The sequence below is a fragment of the Pseudophryne corroboree genome, chromosome 1 (genome assembly GCF_028390025.1).
Source record: "Pseudophryne corroboree isolate aPseCor3 chromosome 1, aPseCor3.hap2, whole genome shotgun sequence".
Classification (NCBI taxonomy): domain Eukaryota; kingdom Metazoa; phylum Chordata; class Amphibia; order Anura; family Myobatrachidae; genus Pseudophryne; species Pseudophryne corroboree.
This window is the reverse complement of record NC_086444.1, coordinates 705,291,146-705,314,999: the sequence shown is the minus strand read 5'-3', so window position 1 is coordinate 705,314,999 and position 23,854 is coordinate 705,291,146. Positions and strand designations below refer to the sequence as shown.

Sequence of the window (23,854 nt, the reverse complement as noted above, 5' to 3'; positions counted from 1 at the left end):
AGAGGGATGAGCCAGTTCACACCCAATGAAAAGTCTTTAGAGAGTGCCCATGTCTCCTGCGGATCCAGTCTATACCCCATGGTCTTGATGTCGTCCCCAGCATCCTCTACGGACTAGGAGAAAAGGATTTACCGGTAGGTTATCAAAATCCTATTATTTCTAAAACAGAGTTAATTATATTTCCTCTTGCCAATAGCAGTTACCAACCTGTTATTTCTATCACTGTTGAGAACTCTACAATCAACCCTACACCACAAGCTCGCTGCCTAGGTGTCATACTCGACTCTGAACGGTCCTTTGCTCCCCACACTCAATCTGTCTCAAAATCATATTACATGCATCTAATAAACATATCCAAAATAAGATCATACCTTACACAAGACACTGGTAACTCTAATCCATGCTCTCATTATCTCCTGCATTGATTATTGCAATAATCCTCTTACTGGTCACTAAGAAGAGACTCTCACCATTACAATCCATTCTGAATGCAGCTGCAAGGCTAATATTCCTCGCTAGACGTTCAACTGTAGACCCACTATGTCAGTCCTTCCATTGGCTACCTGTATTCTACCGTATTAAATATAAAATGCTGTTACTTACACACAAGGCTATTAACCATACTACACCAACATAAATCTCTTCACTTATCTCAAAATATCTCCCAACTCGGCCCCTTCGCTCCTTACAAGATCTACGTCTCTCATCCACACTCATTACCTGCTCCCATGCATGATTACAGGACTTTCTTCAGGCTGCACCCACTCTGTGGAATGCCCTAACACGTACATTAAGACTCCTCTACTCTTCAAACCTTTAAGCGTACCCTCAAAACTCAGCTATTCAGACAAGCTTATCAAATTCCAGTACCGCTCACATTACCTTCATAGCTTTCCTATCCAATGATATTCCCACAGTACAGTCCACACATATCCCACACATATTTAATTCTTCACTCTCCCTTCCTCCTGACCTTGGTACATCACTGCTGTGATGTGATGTGATGAAGCCCACCAAGAACCTTTACAATCTTGTGGACAACTATGCAATAGATAGCACCTATCCTTGTGTATCAATGCCTATTTCCCCATAGATTGTAAGCTTTACCCAGTTTTGTTTTCTAATTGTATCCAGTTGTAAAGCGCAACGGAATTTGCTGCGCTATATAAGAAAGTATTAATAAATAAATTATATATACACATATATATATATATATATATATATATATATATATATATATATATATATAAAAATATAAATCAAGATAGCACTCAAAGCCATTCAATAAAAAACAAAAGGTGGTGCAAGGCAGTGGTATAAACACTCACTTTTCCAGCGTCGTAGAAAAAGTAAACAAGCCAGCACTCACGTGAAGATAAATCAAAATAAACTGGGTTTAATCTTTAGCCAGTCGGCATGGTCAGATATAGCATACACAAACACAGCCCGATAGCGGTCTCTCTCTGCACATGTTATATCTGTCCCCCTTCAGTGCAAATGGTTTTGTCCAACTGCTAACAAATTTACTGCTACGATCAAGTCTGAATTACCCCCATATAGTGAGACTGCTCAACACTGAATGCCACTGTTACTGAATGGGATTTACATGCCATCAATGTAGTAAGAACCCAGATCCAGACGGTTTGTCATTTAATGTGTCCACTTACATCTAGCCTCCCTGCACGTTAAACTGCCCTTTCAGTGGCGTGACTCGGTAGCACAGAGTATATTTACGTGTGACTTTTTTCCATTAATGCGGTGCGGATAGGACAGACAAACAGCTTATGCCGAGTTAAATGATATGCAGTATGCCTATATTCTATGTGGGACCGTGGCTGTTTCTGTATCCAAAATGTTATGTTAGTGTTTTCCTAGAAAACACTAACATAGCAGTACATATGCAGTTACAGCTGCAGTCACACACAGAATGGAAGCATGCCACATATCATTTTAATCAGCAGAGTCTATGCAATGCGATTAAGACGCATTCTCTGCCAAAAAAAAGCCAGACTCTAATGGAGTTGCACGGGACCTTTCAGCTCACTCAAGCAAGGCATCTCCCACTGCATGGCGTATTGAAGCAACATGCGTGAGGACACATCTGTGCCACAGGAGACTTTATCCAGGCCCATAATAGTTGTGTTACCCAAACCAAGCCCATCTCCTTATTGAACCAGGATCTTAAATATGTATTCTCTTAGTACCTTGCACAGCATTTACAATCTTTACTTCATTCCTCCCAAACTGGCTTTGTTAAGGGTAGGTTATCAGTATATAAAGGGGCAGATGTATTAAGCCTGGAGAAGTGATAAAGTGGAAGGTGATAATGCACCATCCAAATCAGCTTCTAACTGTCAAGTTATTGGCTCGGTTTTAAAAATGACAGGAGCTGACTGGATGGTGTGTTATCGCCTTCCACTATCACTTTTCCAGGCTTAATAAATCTGCCCCAATGTGAGAACACAGACAGCAGTTTTGTTTTAAATCCATCAAATGCAAATTGGAGGTGAGTTGTGATGCCGATAAGGCATTCGATTGGATGTCTTGGCCACACTAATTATGGGTCTTTCCCCACTGACAATTTGTCTCAGACTTTGTTTCAGATACTATACAGTACTCAAAGTTTCTAATGCTAAATGAGGTAAAACAATATTTCCTTAACTTTACACCGGGGTACCAGAATTTATCGACACTCCTCTTTAATCTAATCCTGGACACTCTTATCCAGCAATTCTATGTTCCACTTGGAAAGCTGTGTCCGTGTGTGTATGGGGTGATATTTTAACTACTTTTTCGACGACAATTTGTTCATGTGTGACTCCATTTTGTATATGTATGACCTCATTGCTTATAGATGTACTTTTTATTAGGATTAGTGCTTTGCAGACATATAGGCACCAGTAAGAGAATAGGATTTTAATTACCTACCGGTAAATCCTTTTCTCGTAGTCCGTAGAGGATGCTGGGGTCCACATTAGTACCATGGGGTATAGACGGGTCCACTAGGAGCCACTGGCACTTTAAGAGTTTGAGAGTGTGGGCTGGCTCCTCCCTCTATGCCCCTCCTACCAGACTAAGTGTAGAAACTGTGCCTGAGGAGACGGACAAATTTGAGAGAAGGATTTTACACAGATAGTGGTGAGATTCATACCAGCTCACACATACAAGGCACATCAAGCTAACGAGCTTGAAACATCAGCAACGGCTGAACAATATTACTTAACCAAGTAACAAAACAGTACTAGACCAAGAACTAAGCAGTACTGAACAAAATAACTACTGCAGGATCACGAAGCGCTGGGCAAGCGCCCAGCATCCTCTACGGACTATGAGAAAAGGATTTACCGGTAGATAATTAAAATCCTATTTTCTCTTATGTTCTAGAGGATGCTGGGGTCCACATTAGTACCATGGGGATGTACCAAAGCTCCCAGAACGGGAGGGAGAGCGCGGAGGCTCCTGCAGAACTGATTGACCAAACTTCAGGTCCTCAGCGGCCAAAGTATCTAACTCGTAGAACTTTGCAAACGTGTTCGACCCCGACCAAGTAGCCGCTCGGCAAAGCTATAAAGCCGAGACACCTCGGGCAGCCGCCCAGGAAGAACCCAGCTTACGAGTAGAGTGGGCCTTAATAGACGTAGGACACGGCAATCCTGCCGTAGAATACGCATGCTGGATAGTGAATCTGATCCAGCGAGAGATCGTCTGCTTAGAAGCAGGACACCCAAGTTTCTTGGGATCATACAGGACAAACATAGAGTCTGACTTTCTGTGACAATCAGTCCTCTTCACATAGAGCCCTTACAACATCCAAGAACTTTGATGAAATTGAGGAGTCAGTAGCAACTGGCACCACAATAGGTTGGTTCATATGAAATGCCGACACAACCTTCAGAACTGCTGATGTGTCCGGAGCTCAGCTCTATCTTTATGGAAGATCGAGTAGGGGCACTTACAAGACAAAGCCCCCAGCTCCGACACACATCTAGCAGAAGCTAAGGACAACAAAGTGACAGACTTCCATGTGAGAAACTTGACCTCAACCTCCTGTAGAGGCTCGAACCAAACTGCAGCACCATGTTAAGATCCCAGGGTGCCGTAGGCGGCACAAAGGGAGGCTGGATGTGCAGAACCCCTTTCAAAAAAGTCTGAACCTCCGGGAGGGAAGCCAACTGTTTCTGGAAGAAAATGGATAGGGACGAAATCTGGACCTTTACGGATCCCAAACTCAAGCCCATATCCACACCTGCTTGCAGGAAGAGGAGAAACCGTCCCAGTTTAAACTCCACCGTAGGAAACTTCTTGGACTCACACCAAGATACATATTTTTTCCAAATACGATGGTAATGTTTAGACATTACTCCTTTCCTAGCCTGTATCAGGGTAGGAATAACCTTGTTCGGAATGCCCTTCCGAGCTAATATCTGGCGTTCAACTTCCATGCCGTCAAACGTAGCTGCGGTAAGTCTTGATAAGCGAACGGCCCCTGCTGCAGCAGGTCCTCCCGAAGAGGAAGAGGCCTCGGCTCTTCAAGCAGTAGATCCAGAAGATCCGCATACCAAGCCCTTCTTGGCAAGTCCGGAGCAATGAGGATCACCTGAACTCATTCTCCTTATGAGTTTTAGAACTCTTGGAATGAGTGGAAGTGGAGGAAACACGTACACTGACTGGAACACCCACGCTTCTTGTTGAGACGAGAAGCGATCCTGTCTATTTGAGTTACACCCCAAAGATCTGTTACCTCCGTGAACACCTCCGGATGGAGTCCCCACTCTCCTGGATGGAGATAGTGTGTGCTGAGGAAGTCCGCTTCCCAGTTGTCTACTCCCGGAATGAAGATTGCGGACAGCGCCAACGCGTGTTTTTCTGCCCAGAGGATGATTCTTGTTACCTCTGACATTGCAGCTCTGCTCTTCGTTCCACCCTGTCGGTTTATGTAAGCCACCGTCGTTACATTGTCCGACTGCACTTGAATGGCTCAATCTCGCAGAAGATGGGCCACTTGGAGAAGACCGTTGTAGACGGCTCTTAGTTCCAGAATGTTTAATGGCAGGCTGGATTCCAGGCTTGACCACCTTCCTTGGAAGGTCTCCCCCTGAGTGACTGTGCCCCAGCCCCGGAGACTTGCATCCGTGGTTAAAAGGATCCAGTCCTGAATTCCGAACCTGCGGCCCTCCAGTAGGTGAGGTAGTTGTAACCACCAGAGGAGTGAAATCCTGGCTTTTGGCGACAGACGTATTCTCTGGTACATGTGTAGATGAGATCCCGACAGCTTGTCCAGGAGATCCAGTTGGAAAGGCAGAGCATGAAACCTTCCGTACTGTAGAGCCTCGTAAGAGGCCACCATCTTCCCCAGAAGGCGAATGCACTGATGAACCGAAACCCGGGCTGGCTTCAGGACATCCCGGACCATTGTTTGTATCACCAACGCATTCTCCTCCGGAAGAAACACCCTCTGCACTTCTGTGTCGAGGATCATTCCCAGAAAAGACAACCTCCTGGTCGGCGCCAAATGTGATTTTGGAAGATTCAGGATCCGTGTTCCCTGAGCAGATGAGTCGTCAGAACCATGGACTGCAACAACCTCTCCCTGGACGATGCCTTTATCAGCAGATCGTCCAGATATGGGATTATGTTCACCCCCTGTTTGCGGAGGAGAACCATCATCTCCGCCATCACCTTGGTGAACACCCTCGGTGCTGTAGAGAGGCCGAATGGTAGTGCCTGGAATTGATAGTGACTAACAGTGCAAATCTGAAATAAGCCTGGTGAGGCGGCCAAATCGGAATATGGAGGTACGCATCCTTGATATCCAGGGATACCAGAAATTCTCCCTCCTCCAGACATGAAATCACTGCTCTGAGAGACTCCATTTTGAATTTGAACACCCTCAGGTAAGGGTTCAACGATTTCAAGTTCAAAATTGGTCTGACCGAACCATCCGGTTTCGGTACCACAAAAAGGTTTGAATAATAACCCTTGTTTTGCATATGAGGTGGAACTGGGACAATGACCTGTGATTTTTCCAATTTTAGGATGGCTTCCTGTAGGATAGCCCTGTCTGTCAGCAAAGCTGGCAAGCCTGATTTGAAGAATCGGTGAGGTGGGAGTTCTTGAAACTCCAGTCTGTACCCCTGGGACACAATATCCTGTACCCAGGGATCCAGGCCGGACGACACCCAGACGTGCCTGAAATGTCTGAGTCTCGCACCCACTAGCCCGTCCTCCAGGCTTTGAGGTCCACCATCATGCTGAGGATTTTGAGCACCAGAAGCAGGTCTCTGGTCCTGGGAGCCTGCGGGTGCAGGCTTTTTGGATTTTGCCCGACCACCTCTAAAGAAAGTGGTAGAAGGCTTGTGCTTTTGTTGTCTTAGCGGTCCGAAAGGACTGCGGCACAGCTGAAGAAAATGGTTTCTTCATAGAAGAAGTAGCAGAGGGAAGGAAAGGTGACTTACCAGCGGTTGCCGCGGAAATCCATGCATCCAACACTTCTCCAAATAGAGCCTGACCTGTGTAGGGTAGGTTCTCCACACTTCTCCTTGATTCCGCGTCTGCAGACCATTGGCGTAGCCAGAGTTCCCTGCGAGCTGAGACCGACATGGAAGATATTCGTGCAGTCAGCGTACACAGGTCCTTCATGGAATCCACCATGAACCCCGCAGAATCCTGTATCTTACGTAAAAACAATTCAATGTTACTTCTATCCTTTGTATCCAAAGCCTCTTGTAATGTACCTGACCACTTTACTATGGCTTTAGAAATCCATGCACAGGCAATAGTGGGCCTTAACACCACTCTTGAAGCAGTGTAAATGGATTACAGCATAGTGTCAATCTTACGATCAGCCGGTTCTTTTAACGCGGTAGAACCAGGGACAGGTAAAACCACCTTTTTAGACAGTCTGGATACAGATGCGTCAACAATGGGTGGGTTTTCACATTTTTTCCTATCTTCCTTAGGGAAGGCAAAAGCAACCAGAAACCTTTTTGGGATCTGGAATTTTTTCTCCGGGTTTCCCAGGATTTTTCAAATATAGCATTTCATTCTTTAGATGCAGGGAAGCTTGGCGAGGCTTTCTTATTGTCAGTGAAGTAAGCCTCCTCAACCTGCTCAGGTGTGGTGTCATTAATGTTTAACACATCTCTAATGGCCTCAATCATGAGCTGCAGCCCCTTTGCAAGGGATGCCGCCCCCCTCAGCACATCCCCATCACCGTCTGTACTATCAGAATCAGTATCCGTGTCATCTTGCATAATTTGGGCAAGTGCACGTTTCTGTGGGAACATGCTAGGGGATTTTGCAGGAATAGGGACAGAGCCTGACCAAACTGCCAGAGACTTCTTCAACACCTGAGTTTCAGTCTCAGCATTAGCTACCCTAGTAGAGATATGAGAGATCATTCCTTTGATAGAAGTTAACCACTCAGGTTCAACAATAGGGATCTGAGACAAAGCATTACAATCCTGTGTACATGGAATGGATCCCTCCTGAGAGGAAACATCTTCTGCAGCATATGACACAGAGTCCCTAGACATGGCTTTGTGAGACATTAAACACCCGGCCCCACACACACACACACAGGGAAATGTCAGACACAGTTTCCCCCCCAAGTATGCTACAGAGAGTCACAAAGATTGGAGCCAACCCACACACAGGTAGAACTAATGAAACTACCAGCGCTGTCTGTGTACCTTAATAGACTATACAGACTTTACAGTCTCCCCCCCCCCCCCCCCCTTCTACAACCCCCTGGTACCGCACAGGATAGCTGGAGTTGCTTGGAGGGACAGCTCTCCGTGTCAGCATCTGTTGTACAGGAACTGCAGGCAGAAAAATGGCGCTGAATGCTGCTGGGTCCACTCTGAGAAGCTCCGCCCCCCAAACATGGCGCTGCTTCCCGCTTTTCATTATATTATACTGGCCTGAGGACTTCTGCTCTGCAGCGATCCGGGGACCCCCACAGGCTTGCTGACCTGTTTAGGGTATAGGCGCTAGCTCAGGGCGCCCCTCACAGCGCCGCACTATGTACCGCTGAGCCCCAGAGCGCAGTTAGTACTGCGCTCCCTACCCTGTTGCCGCCATCTTCACAACGGCTCCCCACTTGCCAGGGGGGCCGGTGACTCACTCGCAACCGAAATCTTCTGGCTCTGTAAGGGGGTGGCGGCGTCCTGCTGGAGTGAGAGGTCACCTGGAGGGGTTAACGATCAGCACCCTCAGGAGCTCGGTGTCCTGTCAGCGAAGATAGTGGCTCAGACACCGCAGGGCGGACACTACTCCACCCCAAACCCCCCCCTTAGTCCCACGAAGCAGGGAGGCTGTTGTCAGCAGCCTCCCTGTAAAATAATAAACTCTAAAAAAAAACTTTTACTAGAGAAACTCTGGAGAGTTCTCCTAGCTGTGATCAGCTCCTCCGGGCACATTTTCTAAACTAAGTCTGGTAGGAGGGGTTTAGAGGGAGGAGCCAGCCCACATTCTCAAACTCTTAAAGTGCCAGTTGCTCCTAGTGGACCCGTCTATACCCCATGGTATTAATGTGGACCCCGGCATCCTCTAGGACGTAAGAGAAATATAGTCTCACATTAAGTTACAAGTTGTCTTTCACCTTTGACCTAGTGTGAAAGACACAGTGAGTGGGGAGTGTACACCGCTTTTAGGCTGGCTGATTATAATAAATATATTATATTATCAGTATCTCAGATGGAAACTGTCTAGTAAGAGGTTTGGGGTATTGTATTCATAAGTGGGTGAAAGGGGACACCTGTCAAGTATAACATAAATTATGTTATGAGAGCGACTACTCAGATGCGTCGCTGGTTATGGTGACACCCGGTGCTGCACCCCCTGCGTGGCCAAAAATGGGGCACGGCCTATCACAGAGGGGGTGTGGCATTGTGGGAAATCCCATACAGTGTGTGTGGCCTAGCTAGGAAGGAGCATGGCTTCACAGACAATCCCCCGATTTCATCACTCCGGGAGGCGTGCCCAGCATCCACGGAGATGCTGGCTGCCCCCAGACCAGAGACTGGCCTGTATGCAGTGTCAGCTCCTCTGCAATGACAGGAGCTGGGTGTTGCAGGAGAATGTTATACTGCAGCACCTGGCTCCTGTCTGTGAAGAAGCCGGCATTTTGGTGTCAACCCCTCCGATGTGGGCACCTGGGTGCTGGCCGTCCCCCCTTCTGACACCAGTGCGACTACTGCATCCAGTTTCACAGACCCTGGAGGTTAAGGAACTGAAAGTAATCTTAGAACAGGGCTATAAAGCCTAGAGACCTACAGTACGCATAGCAGCAGAGTTTCGATCGAAGCTAGTTCTGGCTGCAGTGGACCTAGACTTATACAAATGCCCTCTAGCTTTTAACTTGCAACAGTTATTAGGCGGGACCCTGGAGATTGACTGAACAATATTATTTAAACTACTTAATCGATGACCATCATCTGGAACAGATCTTAACACATCTGAGATAAGAGCTCAGTATTCTAATTTGTTCCTACTATTATTGTAACGGAGTATAACTTACTTATTTGCATGTTTTTATTATTTAAACATAGATAAATAGATGCTTATCCTTTTTAATATGTCGTGTGTCAGTCTCCATATTTAACACATTGTATCCCAGAACCTGAGTCGCTTGACTTTTCAACCAACAGTGGGTAATCTGGAGTTAAAAAAAGTATTTGCCTATGCACACAACGTGATGTTTTTGTTTTGTTTTTTAACTTAACTTCCATATGGCCTTTCCCAGTTTACGCTAGATCCTCACTGACATTCATAATATTTCTGTCTTAACAAACCGTGCTAAGATGGAAGCCTCTGCATTTTGCAGGGATCTCAGAGAGGACTGGATGAGCGACTTTCCTTCCTTCCACTTAAATGACGATTTTTCCCTTCAAAACTGTTAATAACATTGTTTTTTTAAATTTATTTTAATAAAGTTTAGAAAGTACTTTTCTAAATATTTAAACATTATATTATGCACATCTGCAGAATGGATCTCCTCATCAAAAACGGGGGGACAGGGTGGGACCGCAAAGTCGCATGAGATTTGACCATGCCAGTTAAGTGGTTAAGTGGGCACACTTTACATGGCATTATTTAGGTCTCTCTATGCCCACACACCCAGCTCAGCTCAATGTGGCCAACTTCCAAGAACTTATTAGAAATACACTTCGGGATTTAAGCGTACCTCTATACTACCTTGGTCAATGTCAATTAATTAAAATGGTGAGTTTTCCACACTTTATCATGTACAGATGATGCCGCTTTTATTGCAGGCAGTGATTTAAAAACATTAAACACGGCATCCGGAAATTTATCTGAGCAAATAAGAACTCTAGGATTTCCGTATTCAAATTGTACCAACCTACTCATTTATGAGGTGTCAACCTGCCAAACTTTAAGGATTAAACCATTGTGTCTAGTAGCAGATATAAAGTACAATTGTTTGGATAAAGTGGAGGGAGGAATTTGTTAATCAGGCAGTGGAACAGGCTTTCAGCCTTCATATTTCCATAGTCCAGGCCTGGCCAACCTGTGGCTCACCAGCTGTTGTAAAACTAAAAGTCCCATGGGATCTGTAGTTTCACAACATCTGGAGAGCCACAGGTTGGCCAGGCCTGCCCTAGTCAGTCTGCTCAATACACATACCTTCACCCTTCCCTGATGGACAATCTCGGAATTACTACTACCTGCCTGGCATAAAGCTCACAAATAGGGGTATCTTAATCCCATCCCCTTTTTCTACCTATTCTCCATAATACCAATTTTCCTAGTGGCAGGTCATTTGCTTTTAAAAAATAGGATTTTGGTACTTACCAGGTAAATCCTTTTCTTTGAATCCATAGGGGGCACTGGAGTACTCTTGGGATATGGACGGCTTCCGTAGTAAACAGGGCACTGAATATTTAAATTTAGAACACTCCACCCCTCCATATCCCAGAGTACCTCAGTGTTTTTTACTGAGCCGAACAGGAGCTATAGAGAGGTTGACAATGGAGTATTACATATAACATAACGGACAACAATGAAGTTGACACATAACGTTACTGACAACTAAACAGTGGACACCATAACCAGCACTTAATAATTTGAACCAGTCGGTGAGAGTGTGTTACCATAAGATCCCCTGAACTTACCACAAACCAGGTAAAACTGCTCTGGGTGGGCGTCCAGTGCCCCCTATGGATTCAAAGAAAGGATTTACCTGGTAAGTACCAAAATCCTATTTTCTTTTTCATCCACTAGGGGTCACTGGAGTACTCTTGGGACGTACCAAAGCTTCCCCCGTGGGCGGGAAAGCTGTTTGGCACCTGTAACACTAGGCGGCCAAAGCTAGATGCTGATGCCGCAAACGTATCAAACTTGTAAAAGCGCACAAACGTGTGCACGGAAGACCATGTAGCCGCACGGCAAAGCTGCATCGTAGAAGCTCCACGACCAGCTGCCCATGAAGTTCCCACAGAACGTGTGGAATGAGTTGTTACTGATGTAGGCGGCTGTAACCTAGCATGAAGGTAAGCCTGACGTATGGTCAGTTTTATCCATCTGGATAAGGTCTGCTTAGAAGCTGGCCAACCCATCTTGGCCGCATCATAGAGAACAAACAACGTATCCGTTTTACGAACTGTAGACGTTTGGGATACATAAACGCGTAATGCACGTACCACATCCAGAGTTCCAGACTGTGCTGTCAACATAGGAACTACTATTGGTTGATTGATGTGAAAAGATGACACTACCTTTGGTAAGAAAGCGGGATTCGTCCGAAGTTCCGCTCTGTTATCATGAAACACCAAATATGGTGGCTTGCATGACAAGGCACCCAAATCTAAAACACGCCTTGCCGAAGCTAAGGCTAGAAGAAAAAAATTTTCCAAGTGAGAAATTTTATATCCACTTGCTGTAAGGGTTCAAAATATGAAGACTGTAAGAAATCCAAAACCAGATTCAAGTCCCATGGCGCTGTAGGTGGAATGAATGGAGGCTGTACTCTGAGGACACCTTGCAGAAAAGTGTGTATAGACGGCAATAGAGCCAATCTTCTTTGAAAGTAAATTGACAAAGCAGATACCTGCACTTTTAGTGTGGATAAACGCAATCCTCCATCTAACCCCGTTTGTAGAAATAACAAAAGACGGGATAACTTGAAAGATGATGTCGGAAACTTCAGAGTTTCACACCAACCTATATAGGCACGCCAAATTCTGTAATAATGAGCTGCCGTAACTGGCTTCCTAGCTCGTAACATGGTTGGTATAACAGATTCTGGAATGCCCTCTCTTCTTAAGAGGGCGGTCTCAACAGCCACCCCGTCAAACGCAGCCGCGCTAAATCGGGGTAACAAGTCCGGACGTAGTGGGAGCGGCCAAGGATCGTCTGCGAGTAGACCGTGGAGATCCGAGAACCAAGCTCTCCGAGGCCAATGAAGTGCCACTAGTATGACTGTGACAGACTCTCTTTTGATCCGTTTTAGCACCAGAGGCATTAGCGGAAACGGTGGAAACAGATACACTAGGCTGTATGGCCAAGCGATTGTGAGAGCGTCCACCGCCACTGCCTTTGGATCTCTCGTTCTGGACACATACTGGAGCGTTTGGTGATTGTGGCGAGACGCCATTAGATCCACCTGAGGGTAACCCCTCCGCTGAACCAACATGTGAAACACTTCTGGATTTAATGCCCATTCTCCTGGATGAAAATCCCGACGGCTGAGATAATCTGCCTCCCAGTTGTCCACTCCCGGAATGAACACTGCCGACAATATCACCTGGTGGTATTCTGCCCAATTAAGGATTCGAGCTACTTCCCGCATTGCCATGCGGCTTCTCGTTCCTCCTTGTTTGTTGATGTATGCGACTGCCGTTGCGTTGTCTGACTGCACTTGGACAGTCTGAGAGCGAAGCATGTGTACTGCTTGTCGTAGTGCATTGTAAATTGCGCAGAGTTCCAGGACATGTATAGACAGCAATCTTTCGTGATCCGCCCAGAGACCCTGGAGTTGACAATTTTGAACTACAGCTCCCCAACCTCTGAGACTCGCGTCCGTCGTTAGAATTATCCAATTCCAGCCACCGAACAGTTTCCCTGCGGTTATATTGTGTTCCTTGAGCCACCAGAGTAGAGACACCCTTGCCCTTGGCGACAACCTCACCCTGTGGTGAATCTGCAGATACGAGCCCGACCACTGTGTGATCACATCCAGTTGAAATGGACGTGAGTGAAATCTTCCGAACTGAAGCGCTTCGAAAGCCGCCACCATTGTTCCTAAGAGGCGAATGCACAAATGTACCGAGACTGTGCGTGGCTTGAGCACTAATTGTACCAGATGGCGAATAATCTGTACTTTCTGTTGTGGTAGGTAAATTCTTTGATTGACCGTATCGAAAATCATACCTAGGAATTGAAGTCGTTGAGACGGAATTAGATGTGATTTCTTGAAGTTGACAATCCAACCGTGGTGAACTAGTACATTGTACGTTAGCAGCGCATGTTGGAGAAGCATCTGTTGAGACGGGGCTTTGATGAGCAGATCGTCTAAATACGGAACTATTGTCACTCCCAGGGATCTGAGATGAGCTTTCATCACAGACATCACTTTGGTGAATACCCGAGGCGCTGACGAAAGGCCAAACGGTAGAGCCTGAAACTGGTAATGGTTCTGGCGTATTGCAAACCGCAAGAATCTCTGATGAGGCTGCCAAATCGGAATGTGTAAGTACGCATCCTTGAGATCTAGCGCAATCATGAATTCCTTTTGCTCTAAACCCGCAATCACTGAACGCAGAGATTCCATCTTGAAAATGTAGTAAGTTACGTACCGATTGAGACCCTTTAAGTTCAATATTGGCCTGACTAAGTCATCCGGCTTCGGTACCACAAACAGACTGGAATAATAACCCTGACCCTGTTGGTGTACAGGGACCGGAATCAAAACTGCTGAATCCAGTAGGGACTGAATGGCAATTTGCAGAACCGACCTCTTGTCGTCCGACAGAGGCAGTCCTGTCTTAAAAAACACCGCAGTGGCGGAAGACAGTCGAACTCTATTTTGTAACCTCTTAACACTAAATTGCGGATCCACCCATCCGCGGATGTCTGGAACCACGCCAAATGGAACGTCTGAAGGCGTGCTCCCACAATCGGAGAACCGAGATGGGCTGGTAGCCCGTCATGCCACTGGCTTGTCGGTGACCTTAGCGTCCTGACAACTTGTGTTGGTTTGTTGGAAACCACGTCCACGACGCCGTCTACCAGGCGTGGCTGTTGCTCTGCCACGTCCGCGAAAGGACTGAGGTCTAAAGGATTTGAACGCAGGTCCAGAGTACCTCCGTCTAGGTACCGGTGGAGGCAATGGTAAGAAAACCGACTTTCCTCCCGTGGCCTCAGAAATCCATATGTCCAATTCAGGACCAAACAACTTCTTGCCCCCGTAAGGTAATGCCTCTATACCTCTTTTGACCTCTGCCTCCGCTTGCCAAGAACGCAGTCAGAGTGCTCGTCGTGCCGTAACTAGCGACGATGAAAGGCGAGAAGTGAGCTGACAGACGTCAGTAGAAGCTGTACAGAGATACTCCGCAGCCTCACACATTTGATCAGCAAGAAGTATAAGGTGTTCGTCATGTAGGGCAGACTTGAGTTCTGTTATCCATACTATGAGCGCCTTAGTGACCCAGATACCAACCAAGCCAGGTCTCAGCAGCACTCCTGCCGCTACATACATGGACTTTAGCATAGTTTCTATTTTGCGATCTGAAGGGTCTTTAAGCGTAGTAGCCGCTGGCACTGGTATGGTTAATTTCTTTGTAAGCTTCGACACTGATGAATCAACTATTGGTGCATTCTCCCATGTACATGTCACAGAGTCTGGAAACGGGTAACTAGACTTAAATCCGCCAGGTATAGAAAACCGTTTATCTGGAGTCTGTCGTGTTTCTACTAACATATTATTAAGAGACTCCGAAACAGGAAAACACATTGGAGTTCTCTGTCGTATAGTAAATACGACCTGATCATTTGTCAGAGGCTCCTCAGTTTCTGTAAACTTCAGAGACTGACGCACCGCTCTGATGAGATTATCAATGCCTGAGCTGTTAAAATCCTCACTATCTGACTCCACCTCGCCCTCCTCACCCTCATCTTGTGCCGTGAGGTCTGGCATGGAATCGTCAGAATGCAACATAGCAGAAACTGGTAAATCATATGAAATTTATCCCGTCTACCCAAAATGGATTTGGACCTTTCGCAAGGCGGAGACGCCTCCGGTAGTTCTGGCGGTCTCACCCTAGACTCAGATCTTGCCGCTTCCCGCTCCTGTCGAGCGGCGGTCAATTCTGATTGCAACCCAGCCAGTACATTGGCTAGCATTTCCCATGGTGGGTCCGGGGATGAAATTGGCTTTAAAACCGGAGCAGAAATTGTATTCGGAACCGAATCCACAAAACATACTGTGCATGTGGTAGATCCATCCGGTAACACAGTACACATGGCCAGTACTATGAAATGTGATCCCAAATTCCCACTAACACCCATGCGCCTCCGGTGGAGTAGAGATGTAGTACTGGAACGTTCTGGAATCACAGCAGGAAGACACAGGAAGCATGGTTAAAATGGCTGCCATGCTTACACTTATAATCACAGTGCAGGTTACAAGCCTTTAAACTGACATCTGTATGAAAATCCTGTGTAATTAACCCTGCAGCCTAGCATACTGCTGTTGCTGCAGGTTATCCCCCCTCGTGCACCCGATTGCACCCTCTGCCTTTCTGTAATGCCCCCCCCCCTGTATGCTCCGTTTGCGGAGGCAGCATGCGGGGCGGGCAGCGTTAGTGTGGGGCCGCCAGCGGGAGCCGGGTAGCGGGACGCGCTGAAGACAGAGAGCGGGGAGCGCCTGAAGCGCTCTGAGCATCGGCGGCGGCCGGAGCAGCGGCGGCGGCCGGACTGTTTAGCGGCCAGTAGTATGGTGCGCCAGCGGTCTATTAAAGAAACATGGTCCCCACACAGCGGGGCAGCAGCGTGAGCTGACCGCCCCGACCAACATACCTTGACTCCTGCTTGTGGTGAGGCTCCGACGGGGCTTCTCTGCAAGCGCCGGCCAGCCTGTGTGCAGGATGTCTGTCTGGCTGTGAGGGTGCTCATTTAGTGAGGACCGACACGCCACAGCTGCTTGTAGCAGCTTGCACTATCCCTGACCCTGCCTTTTAGAAGGGGGAAAGGGATGTGTATGAAAAAGAAAAAAGGAAAAAAAAAAAATATTAATTTAAAAATCAAAAAATATTCAAAAGAATTGTGGACCAAGCCACAGACCTGTTGCTACTTCGAGCACAGAAAAAACACTGAGGTACTCTGGGATATGGAGGGGTGGAGTGTTCTAAATTTAAATATTCAGTGCCCTGTTTCCTACGGAAGCCGTCCATATCCCAAGTGTACTCCAGTGACCCCTAGTGGATGAAAAAGAAATATGGTCTCTCTAGGGTTTGAGTTATAGTTACCAATTTTTAAACTCGTCCACAACCACTGACAGGTGAAGTACTTAACCAGGGTTTGCACATACACACTTACCATTTGTTTTCACACCCTTGTACCTTCTATCACCATCTTTGTGAAAGGAGAAAATACACATGCACAACAACTGAAGGGATGCGTTTAACATCCCGGCTGTCGGGATGCTGGCGTTTATGTAATAGATGGCGGAATCCTGATACCACTCAGGAGGACAGCGCTGGATCACCGACAACCCAAAGGCGAGTATCGGGGTTATGGATTAGGGCCAGGAGGGGAGGGTTAGGCACTAGGAGGGGTTAGGGTTAGGCACTAGGAGGGGTTAGGGTTATGGACTGGGGGGTGGTTAGCAGACACCCCCCGGAAGGTTGGTCATAGCTGTCACCCCTCGAGGGTTAGGGTAGTGCCAGGTGGGCTGTTTAGAAATACTCACCCCCTCCGATATCGGGATCTTCAGTGTCGTGATGCCGCAGGCGGTCACGTGGCTGCCGGCATCCCACCCGCGGGGATATAGTATCTATTCCCAATTAAACTTGCCGCAGAGAGCTATCACTGATGGGGATAAGAGCTCAGGGTGGTAACACAGCCTGACTGCACTGCTAGAGCTCTCCTGGCATATCAGATAGTCCAAGTGGTGCATTAATATTATGCTCTTACTGCTAAGAGCTGGCTCTTGATTGGGATTTATATGGACTTTATCTGCATACCATTAACAGACACCAGAAGAGTTACCTGCTTAACCAGTGGCGAGTATATGCTGCAGATTCACCTGTGAGTAAGCAGAAGCAGCTTTCCCACTGCACTGACACTGAGGTGTATCAACTGCATTTACAGCCACTGGGTCTGTATTTACTACACCATCAGTTTATATATAGCAGGACAGTTGGGAACAATATATTTCTGTGTTATTGCAGTCAGGATTTGGATGCTATTTGCACTATACGTTACAGTAAGACTGATATATGGGCCAGATCCTATTCCTCTTTCCATATTATTGCTAGCCACTCGCTATCACCTACTAAAGGTTATTATTCAGCATGTGTCACAAACTGTTATGCTTATAGGAGGCTTACATTCTTGAGTTTGTGGTGATTATTATATCATATATAAATTGATTTTAATACATTACCGGGAGTGTTATTGATATTGGATGATTGTATTGTGTTGTTTAATGCACATTTATAAGTGCTTTCTTAATAAATTTAAGTATGTTACCTTGTTATTTTGGCTGATGCCCACTACTTTTTTGTATATATTACCTGAGAATTGAAGGTGGGGAATAAAAAGGCCAGGTCCCACAGGACACGCACTGACCAATCAGCAACACTGTCCTATGATGTCAATCATGCTCCAATCACAAAGGGAAGGCGACAATGGAGTGTGCGCTCTCCCGGCTCCAACCCTCACCTCACCCTATACTCTGTGCAGGATATTCGATTCTTTGCAGACTGCTGTGTCCCTTGGGGCTGTCACCATATAAGTCCAGGGAATACTGGGGAAAAGCTGCGGTACTCTCTCTGTGATATAAAGGAGAATACGCAGCAGGTCACCAGAGAATTGGCTGTGAAGAAAGCAGTATGTGTGGATCATGCTCGTGGAAGATGCCAGCAGTAAGTGTTGGGACAGTAGGCGGGTTGGTCCACATCGGCTTCTGTGCTCTGTTGTGACCAGGAATGTGTGCTGATCACAGGAACCCTGTTTGGCCAGCTGTCTCCCGGCAGCACCAAGGTGTAAATTAGCTATCAGACAAATTGAATAGCTTCTCCATCAGCATGCTGAAACCGAAACCACCCCATGGGCACAAAATTAAAACAAGCTCTACAATTCTTGCAGAGCTGTAGGGCTAGAAGACCATTTAGAGATTACAGAACTGCCTACCATAGCCACATCATCTAAACCACCTAAGGTAACAGGGGCATACAAATAGGATGAGACAGACAACATTTTCGTAAAACTTTTCTTTAATTACAACAGGTGCGGTCCACTTAATGTTTTATTTCTCCTGTTCAGTTATTGGTTGCCAGCAAAAACAGAATACAGTGGCGGACAGAATTATATCCTCACCAACTCTATCATAGATGATCTATGAATATCATCCTATTAACAGTCAATAATCATAAATCTGCCGGGAAATTTACAGTTGATAATCTACTGCATCACATGTTATGGCCTGCACCCTACAGAGCTTTTCATTTCAAGTCCATTTAAAATATAAAAATATACTTACTCAGATGATCCATCATTTACTGGTGAAGGACCTTCGGCAATTGTTGGTGCTATGTTCAGGGCAGGCAGAACTGGTTTCTTCTTTGCTGGCATCTTAACATCTGTTGGGAGAAAAGAAAAGTCTCAAATTAGATCTGGAATGTAGCAGGCAAACAAATAACAATAATGCATTTGTACCTAGATTTATTAATTTTAACTATATCTCCAAAATGTTTTCAAGCTTTTTTGGAATTAAAGCTTCCATCCCTCTTTTTTTCCATTTCGGCTACAACGTAACAGTAATCCTTTACTTTAGAGGTCCATGCATTAGGCACAATTCTCATTCCCCTGAGGACCAAGTCTGGGGACCAGGGAAATCCAACATGTTTGAAAGTTACGATTCTGTCCAAAAAAATAATCAGATTTGGCACTCCAGGGACTAAACATACTGTTTTTTGTTGATTACTCAATAGGTCGCAAATTGAATGGCAGATGAGCATTGGGGAATCGGGGCTGTATATGTATGGTCCGCATTTGTATGAATACCTCTAGCACAGTCATAACCATTTCTAACACCAAATCACATTTTATAAACAAAAAAAATAGGAAATTAATTTCCTTTTCTCCTAGTCCGTAGTGCATACTGGGGTCTTGTACTTTAGTACCATGGGGTATAGATCGGGTCCACTGGAGTCTGGCACTTTTAGTGTGTGTATGTGTGTGCTGGCTCCTCCCCTCTATACCCCTCCTACCAAACTAAGTCTAGGAAAACTGTGCCCGAGAAGATGGACATATGTAAAATAAACCATACATTGGATTGCATGCAAAATAGGATTTTAATTACCTACCGGAAAATCCTTTTCTCTTAGTCCATAAGGGATATTGGGGAGACTTAGTACAATGGGGTATAGACAGGTCTAAAGGAGCCGATGCACTTTAAATTTCTTCACTGGGTGAGCTGGCTCCTCCCCTCTATGCACCCTCCCACAGGCAGTTATAGGTAAAATAGTGCCCGAAGGAGAAAGGACATATACGAGAGAAGTAACAGGAAAACAAAGAGTGGTGAGATTTAAGACCATCACACCACGAACATATAACCACCAGCAACGGCTGATAACAATAACAGCAACAGCTGAACAGGTAATCACATAACAGAGAACCTACAGAAAAGTTAACGCACTGAGGCGGGTGTCCAATATCCCTTATGGACTAGGAGAAAAGGATTTACCGGTAGGTAATTAAAATCCTATTTTCTCTAGCATCCATAAGGGATATTGGGGAGACTTAGTACGATAGGGACGTCCTAAAGCTTCCAGAACGGGTGGAAATGTGCGGAGACTGCTGCAGCACCGCCTGCCCAAACTGGGTATCCTCTTTGGCCAGGGTATCAAATTTGTAGAACTTCACAAAGGTGTTCTTCCCCGACCAGGTAGCAGCTCGGCATAGTTGCAAGGCCGAGACTCCTCGGGCAGCCGCCCAGGAAGAGCCCACAGATCTTGTAGGGTGGGCTTTTGGAGACTTAGGAACAGGCAATGGACTGCTTTGAAGCAGGACGACCCTTCTTCTGCGCATCATAGAGCACGAACAAGGAATCAGTCTTCCTGATCCAAGCAGTTTGCTTGACATAGATTTTCAAGGCTCGCACAGCATCCAATGCCTCCAGAGGAGCAGAAGAGTCCGAACTGGATGGAACCACAATAGGTTAATTCAAATGAAACGCAGAGACAACCTTCGACCGGAGCTGCTGTCTAGTCCTGAGCTCTGCTCTGTCATCGTAAAAGACCAAGTATGGACGTTTACACGATAAGGCCCCCAATTCTGAGACACGTATAGCAGAAGCCAGGGCCAGTAACATCACTGTCTTCCACGTGAGGTACTTGTCTCCTACCGTCAAAGGCTCAAACCAGGAGGACTGTAGAAATTCCAACACCACATTCAAATCCAAGGATGCCGAAGGCGGCACAAAAGGAGGTTGTATGTGGAGTACCCCTTGCAAGAAGGTCTGAACTTCTGGCAACAGTGTCAATTTCATCTGGAAGAAAATGGAGAGAGCTGACATCTGGACCTTAATGGAACCCAGACGCAAGCCCTTATCCACACCAGCCTGCAGGAAATGTAAGAAACGTCCCAAGTGGTTCCTCGCACCAAGAAACATCCTCTCCAGATGTGATGATAGTGTTTTGACGTCACAGGTTTCCTGGCCTGAACCATGGTAGCAATAACCTTTTTGGAAAGGTCCTTGTGAGCTAGGACATTCCGCTCAACTTCCATGCCGTCAAACGAAGTCGCTGTAAGTTCGGGTAGACGAACGGTCCTTGTTGAAGATCGCTTCTTAGTGGTAGAGGCTAAGGGTTTTCGACTAACATGTCCAGAAGATCCACGAACCATGCCCTCCGAGGCCAATCTGGGGCAATCAGAATTGCCTGGACTCCTTGATTTCTGATGCGCTTGAGCACCCTTGGGAGCAACGGAACTGGAGGAAACAGGTACACCAGCCGGAAAGGACAAGGTGATGTCAGTGCATCCACTGCCCTCACCTGAGGGTCCCTGGTTCGTGAGCAATACCAGTGAAGCTCCTTGTGGAGACGAGACGCCATCATGTCTATCTGCGGGCAGCCCCACCGGTGGACGATCTGTTGGAACACCTGATGGTGGATACCCCACTGCCCCGGGGTGGAGATTGTGACGACTCAGGAAGTCCGCTTCCCAGTTGTCCACACCCGGAATGAAGATTGCCGACATTGCTCTTGCATTTCTTTCCGCCCAGAGGAGTATTTTTGAAACCTCTCACATGCAGGCTCTGCTTTTTGTTCCTCCTTGTCGATTGATGTATGCCACTGCTGTGGCATTGTCCGACTGAACTTGAATCGTGTGGTCCGTGAGCAGAGAGGCCTGAAGCAAAGCATTGCAGATTACCCGAAGTTCCAGAATGTTGATCGGAAGGAGGGCCTCGTGGGCTGACCACCTGCCCTGGAACTGTGCACCTTGGGTGACCGCACACCATCCTCACAGACTCGCATCTGGCATGGAACCTCCCATATTGGATCGCCTCGTATTAGGCGACCATCTTCCCCAACAATCTGATGCAATGATGTATGGATGCTCGAGCAGGTCGGAGCACCATGCGTACCATCTCCTGAAGTTGTCTCGCTTTGTCCTCCGGGAGGAACACCCTCTTGGCCACTGTAAGCAGCAACATCCCCAGGAACAGGAGCCGTTGAGTTGGCTCCATGTGGGACTTCTGTAGATTGAGAATCCACTCATGGCGTGAGCGGTCGTGCCTTTATCAGAAGATCGTCCCTGTAAGGGACAACATTGACCCACTGGACCCGGAGTTGGAGCATAATCTCTGCCATCACTTTCGTGAATACCCTCAGAGCCGTGGACAAGCCAAAGGTTAGTGCCTGGAACTGGTAATGATCGTCCAGTAGGGCAAACCTCAGATAAACCTGATGAGGTGGCCAAATTGGAACATGAAGCAGGCGTCCTTAATATCCAAGGAAACCAGGAATTCCTGTTCTTCCAGGCCCGCAATCACTGGGAAGCGTCTAGTTCCCCTTCCGTAATGGGGTATAAACGGGGTCCAAAGGAGCCGGTGCACTTAACATTTCTTCACTGGGTGTACTGACTACTTCCCTCAATGCCCCCTCCCACAGGCAGTTTAGAAAAAAGTGCCCTCAGGAGAGGATGGACATCTCTGCAGCTCCAGAGCGTTTTCTTCAATTTCTTTTAAACGTATGTTATTTGCGGTATGCTGTTTGGGCAACAACATACCTGCACCGTGGAAGTTTGAGGTGGGGGGTGGGTTTCAACGGTGCTCCTCCTCAACGCTTTTTCAAATCAAGCTTACCAGCTTTGGAGGATACGCAGGTCATGTTGCAACAGGCCATCAAAAAATTGCTCCAGTCCCACGTCATTGTTCCAGTACCAATAACTCCAACCTGTTTGTGGTACCAAAGCCGGACGGCTCGGTACAGCCCATTTTGAATCTAAAGTCCTTGAAACCTTACCTGAAGGTTTTCAGGTTCAAAATGGAATCCCTGAGGGCAGTGATTGTGGTAGAGACTAGATCCCCCTCTGTTTCAGTAACTGAAGAGGAACTAGACTATTTAGTATGAGCCTTCTATTTCCTCTTCTGTTTATGTACGTTTTTACGGAAGGGGAACTAGACACTAACAAAGTGGAGACTAGATCCCCCTCTGTTTCAGTAACTGAAGAGGAACTAGATTATTTAGATTATTTATTATAAACCCTCTATTTCCCCTTCTGTTTATGTAAATTTTTGTTTCCCGCTGTTCAGATAGGTTATTTGTTTTTGTCTATGCACCAATGGACCCTCGCGGGCTCGCATCGCTCGCCACGCTTTGGGCTCGGTGTCTCGCTTCGCTCGCCACAGGTTACTATTCCAAATAGTGCAGTGACCACTTGCCTATTTTTAAAAGCTAAGTCCGAATTCCTTACCTTTTACAGAGATTTTTATGCTTTTATCATTACTTGTGAAATTTTCTGTCTTTTATTCCACTTATATATTAAAAAGCTTGTTTGTTGATTTTATATATTTTTTGGCTCATAAATCTTAATCTTTTATCAATTAGTTTTGTTTTAAACAACACCAGTCGCCGATACCCATATCCCCCCATTCTATACTATTCCAAATAGTTTGTGACATGTCTTATGGGAAAGGTCCTCTCCACGAAGGGAAAATAGATGCTACCCTGTTGAAAAACGGACCGTCACATGGCCTGGTCACATGGCCTGTGATGTCACCGGCTAACATTTACGGAAGGGGAACTAGACGCTTCCCAGTGTAGTGTCTAGTTCCCCTTCCGTAAAAACGTACATAAACAGAAGAGGAAATAGAAGGCTCATACTAAATAGTCTAGTTCCTCTTCAGTTACTGAAACAGAGGGGGATCTAGTCTCTACCACAATCACTGCCCTCAGGGATTCCATTTTGAACCTGAAAACCTTCAGGTAAGGTTTCAAGGACTTTAGATTCAAAATGGGCTGTACCGAGCCGTCCGGCTTTGGTACCACAAACAGGTTGGAGTAATAACCCCTGCCTCGTTGTGGTATTGGTACTGGAACAATGACGTGGGACTGGACCAATTTTTTGATGGCCTGTTGCAACATGACCTGCGTATCCTCCAAAG

At 46.4% G+C, this 23,854-nt stretch overlaps 1 protein-coding gene across 5 annotated transcripts in view; it reads right to left on the bottom strand.

The window, feature by feature from the left end:
- Positions 1-23,854, bottom strand: part of MAP2K2 (mitogen-activated protein kinase kinase 2) — a 162,377-nt gene that overhangs the window by 88,263 nt on the left and 50,260 nt on the right. For all 5 annotated transcript variants that reach the window (XM_063914867.1, XM_063914866.1, XM_063914865.1 and 2 more), the window contains exon 2: positions 18,725-18,824. In XM_063914867.1, coding sequence (XP_063770937.1) covers positions 18,725-18,816 — 92 coding nt within the window. In that variant the 5' untranslated portion in view covers positions 18,817-18,824. The remainder of the gene's footprint in view (positions 1-18,724; positions 18,825-23,854) is intronic.